Here is a 4,801-nt window from a genome sequence, read left to right on the forward strand (position 1 = left end):
TGTTTGCCAGGGTGGATCAATACGATCGATACGTGAGATAGCCGTCTGAGAGCAGAGAGGGAAAGCAGCATGAGGCAGAAAACCTGTGGGGCTTTATAAATCACTCTCCTTTCACCTCCTGCTGCTGTCTCCACCCTCAGTGCGTTGTGACTCCTCCTGGAAAGTGGTGATGCTGAAGTCTGCCTGGACTAGATCAGCTCAGTCCCGTGCAGTGCTTTAGCCAGCTGGCAGTGCAGGAGGGCTCTGCTTTCCCTGCCGCTGCCTCGTCCTCCTCTGCAGGGGGGAAAGCTCCCATCTCCACATGCTGTGTTTTCATGAATGCCTCGAACCGGCTATGAGAAAACAGCTTTGTAACCTGTGTGAATGAGCTGGAATCTTAAAGGGATTAACCTGTCTGGTAATTGCATTTACAAAGACTGAAAGTGCATGTGCTTTTGGGTGAGTGGAGGACAGTACAGGAATGGGACTGTGACTACATGGAGAATGTGCTCTGGGGCTATGGCTTACCCACGCTCTGCTCCACTCACCCTTTTGGAGAGGACCATGGAGAACATGTGCTGAGACCGAGTGCTGGGCAGAAGCAGCAGTGGGCTGGTGAAGATGGAGAATGGCACAGGGGATGAGCAGAACCAAACTGGTCTGCCACTATCAAGCCAGGAGATCGTTACAGCTGAATACCAAGCGGTTACCATCGTCTTGGTCCTCCTGATCTGTGGACTGGGCATCATGGGCAACATCATGGTGGTTTTGGTGGTCCTCAGAACCAAACACATGAGAACTCCCACTAACTGCTATCTGGTGAGTCTGGCCGTGGCAGATCTCATGGTGCTTGTGGCTGCAGGACTACCTAATATCACAGAAAGCCTGTATAGATCCTGGGTGTATGGCTACGTGGGGTGTCTCTGCATCACTTATCTCCAGTACCTAGGGATCAATGCTTCTTCTTTTTCCATCACTGCCTTCACTATTGAGAGATACATAGCCATCTGCCATCCAATCAAAGCTCAGTTCTTATGCACTTTTTCAAGAGCCAAGAAGATCATAATTTTTGTCTGGGCTTTCACCTCCATATACTGTATGCTCTGGTTTTTCTTGCTAGACCTTAACACAGTAGTCTACAAAGACACTACTGTTGTGTCCTGTGGCTACAAGGTGTCCAGGAGCTATTACTCTCCTATCTACATGATGGACTTTGGTATATTTTATGTTGTGCCAATGGTATTGGCGACTGTCCTTTATGGCCTGATTGCTAGAATACTGTTCCTGAACCCCATCCCTTCGGACCCAAAAGAAAACTCTAAGACATGGAGGAATAACGTGGCTCACCAAAGCAAGCCTGTGAATTCCAAGATGACTAACAGGAGTTTCAATAGCACTATTGCTTCTCGAAGGCAGGTAGGAACAGCAGTTTGAAATGGCTTTCTGAAACCTAAAATCCGCTTGTTTTAGAGGTCACTAGTCTAAGCCTGTGGAAGGGGGTAAAACATTCTCCCTTTTTGCTAAGTAGTCAAGCCGAAATTCTGTGATATGTATACACATACATATAAACATGTATTTTTTGTTCTTGCTTATTCATTATTACCTAGTGCTAGGATTGGAAAACAAATAGTCTTTTATTTCCTATATCAAAAAGCAAATAGGAAGTATCAATAAAGAATGAAACATTTTTAACTATAATTTCTTTATACTACAGCCTGTTAGTAATCCTGCCAAATATACAAAGTGACCCTTGAGTTATTTCTGAGATCTGAAGAGAATGAAGTAGCCTGGGAGTTTAGGAGACTTGAGGTTTTGTCCTGACTAAGGCACTATGTCACTCTGCAAATGCAGTCAAGTTGTTGCTTTTCCTGTCTCTAATTCTCCTGTGAAAAGTCTGCTTAAGCAAGTCTGTATATAAAAGTGCTTTGTAAATACTAAGTATCTTTGTTATTCTGTCTCTCATAAAATATTTTTATGTATTGATGGCCCAAAAACGAGGCATAGTTTTGACTAGCTTCTTTTTATATTGTTAAACATGTATGCTGCAATGTGTCATTATACAAGTAGAATATAGTTAGTAGATTAATTTATGGCTATTTGCAATAAACCGTACTGCCTCATACTCACACAGCATGCAGCAGGTAGCACAGTCTGGTGCAGTGCTGAGAAATGCAGGGTGCATCACTTCACAGCTGGCTCTCGGGAGCAGGCTCCGGTTGGGTCAGGCAGCTTGATGCGAGCGTTGGGAAGCGATGCTCCATGCTGAGCGACTTGGCTCACAGCCCTCAGCAGCCTCTGCAAGGCACCCCGGAGGGTCGCTTTGCCAGGCGGGATGCTTCAACCTCCCTGCACTGTACAGTTCCCTCAGGAAACAACACCGAGCCGTGCACCTTTTCAAACAAGCTGAGTGCCCCTCTTGGGTGATGGGTTGAACTTTATATTCTTCTTATTTTATGTAGATTGCTACTGTTTAATGAGAGGCACCGTTTTCCCTTATTATAGAGATGGCACTGACCTCAAAGGTTAACTGAGCTGCCTGCTAGAGCACCGAGCGCTCACAGAGCACTAGAGCCACGCTTTGAAATGCACAGTGGAAACATGTGGGCTAGGATATATTTAATTATGTGTCTCCATTTATAGTAAATAGTCAGATTAGAAGTGTTTAATTTTGTTTTTCTTTGTCCATTAATTAGTAGAGGAAGATAATATGCTTTTCAAGTTCTCAAGATCACTTTAGCATACATGCTTGATTATGTGTGCTTAGCATCATTTGAAAAACTGACAAATCTTTTACATTGAGCATTGCTGAATGTGGATGCTGCTTTATTATGAAACCAAAAAGTGGGATTATAATGTGATGTCTTTTATGTCTTGTATAGACAGCAAAACTTTTTCTAGAAGCCCAAGTAACCTGACGGTTTAAAGTAGCATCATTATGAATAAAGCTAGCATTTGCATATAGTACAACATAGGAAGTAAAGCCAGGATAGTGTGGCATTATTAGTAATATTTTTAATAGAATAGCAAACAATATATAGCAAAATATAGCCAGTGGTGTAAAATGGGAAAACACAAGTCCATATTCAAAAAATCTAAAATCTTAGCAGTTAGTAAGACACACAAGTGAAAATTTCCTGCTGCGCTGGCAAAGGCATGTATAGCTGGCGGTATAGTTTGGCCTCATAATGAGTTCTGCTGTCATGTAAAACTGTCTATATGCCTTCCCAGAATTGTGCTTGCACTACAGTGATGGAGTTGCATATGATGTCCAGCATGTGATCTGTAGAAAAAGTGACTGAAAATGTGGTGTATAGTTCCTACTTCTGTGGCAGTTCTCATATTTATCCAAGAAGACTTCTACAAAATGAAATTCGTGCATGTTCCTGTGGTGGGTTGGCTCTGGCTGGCAGCCAAACGCCCACCCAGCTACTTGCTTATTCCCCCCACAGCAGGATAGGGAAGAAAAATGGGAAGAACAGGAATGAGAAAGCTCGTAAAGACAGGGAGATCACTTACCAGTTACTGTTGTAGGCAATGCAGACTTGACTTGGGGAAAACTAGTTTCAATTATTGACAATTTGTTGCCTCTTGTTGTAGCCATAAGTTACACTCAGTCCCTTCCATGAGGCAGTCGGCAGTGCGGAGGAGTTGTGGTCGGGTTGCAGAGGTTTCTCACTGCCACTTCTTCCTTCTCACTCTTTTCCTCTTTTTCAGTGTGGGTCCTCCATGGGCTGTAGTCCCTTCATGGGGTGCCTGCTTTGCTAAGGAGTGCCTCCTCTGACTTTGGTGTTCCCTCTGCTGTTTCTCACTCATTTCTTCCCTTCTCTTCTCTCTCTCTCTTTTTCCAGTTTTTTTGCCATTTCTTAAATATGTTTTCACAGAGGGACCACCAGCTTTGATAACGGGCTCAGCTGTGTCCTGTGGTGGGTCTGTTGGAGCTGGATGGAACTGTCTGTGTCCAGCATGGGGCAGCCCCAGGCCTCTTCTCAGAGAGGCCACCCCTGCAGCCTCCTCATTGTCAAAACCTGGACATGGACATTCAATACAGTTCCATTGAGTGATTATGATTAAGTATTATTATAATTAAGCTATTATGAGCTGACATTTGTATAATATACCAGAATGAAACAGTAAGTTAGATAGGTTTCCTCAACCTTCATGAAGGTTTAACTCAGGAATTTCATAACCATTTTTGATGATGATTAATCCAACATGGCAGTATGTGAATTGATTTACCCACTTGTATGACCTGGATTGCTTGACTAATCTGGATTTAGCTTAACGCAGACTGCCAGGTCATACCATTTTCTTTAATTTTCTTGGGACTTCCCATTACCTCATCTACATTTTGAAAGTCTTCCATTGTTAAAAATGGTCAAAACTTGTTTTTTACCTAAGTAAGAAAGCTTTTTGTCCCCTACCTTTTCATACAATGGCTGTGTTTTGGTTGAAGAGCACTATCTGAAGCTGTTTCCAACTCGTGGCTGAAATAGATACCATCGTCTTATTGTTTTTTAGACTTTTTATTATTAACCTATATTATTGTGTTAACATATAGCTATCTGTACTGTCAGCTTTGTGCTTCTATATCAGCTTCCAAGAATTAGTCTTCTGTATACAGTCAATACTTTCTATTGGGAGTCATACAGTTATGCAATTTCAATTGTTTTCTTCAAAAATGGCTATACATAACTTAGGTTTCTGATATGAGAGTCAGCCCAGAATTAGAAGCTGATGGACTGAAAATGTGAAGAATCATAGAATCATTAAGGTTGGAAAAGACCTCCAAGATCATCGAGTCCAACCGTCAACCCAACACCAC

The 4,801-nt window shown here is 42.5% G+C and overlaps 1 protein-coding gene across 1 annotated transcript in view; it reads left to right on the top strand.

Annotated features, from left to right (window-relative positions):
* Positions 1-600: 600 nt before the first annotated feature.
* Positions 601-4,801, top strand: part of TRHR (thyrotropin releasing hormone receptor) — a 15,396-nt gene continuing 11,195 nt past the window's right edge. Inside the window, exon 1 of the mRNA XM_009281974.1 lies at positions 601-1,395. Within this exon, the coding sequence (XP_009280249.1) occupies positions 601-1,395 (795 nt within the window). The remainder of the gene's footprint in view (positions 1,396-4,801) is intronic.

This window comes from Aptenodytes forsteri, unplaced genomic scaffold, assembly GCF_000699145.1.
Source record: "Aptenodytes forsteri isolate BGI_AS27 unplaced genomic scaffold, ASM69914v1 Scaffold421, whole genome shotgun sequence".
NCBI classification, from domain to species: domain Eukaryota; kingdom Metazoa; phylum Chordata; class Aves; order Sphenisciformes; family Spheniscidae; genus Aptenodytes; species Aptenodytes forsteri.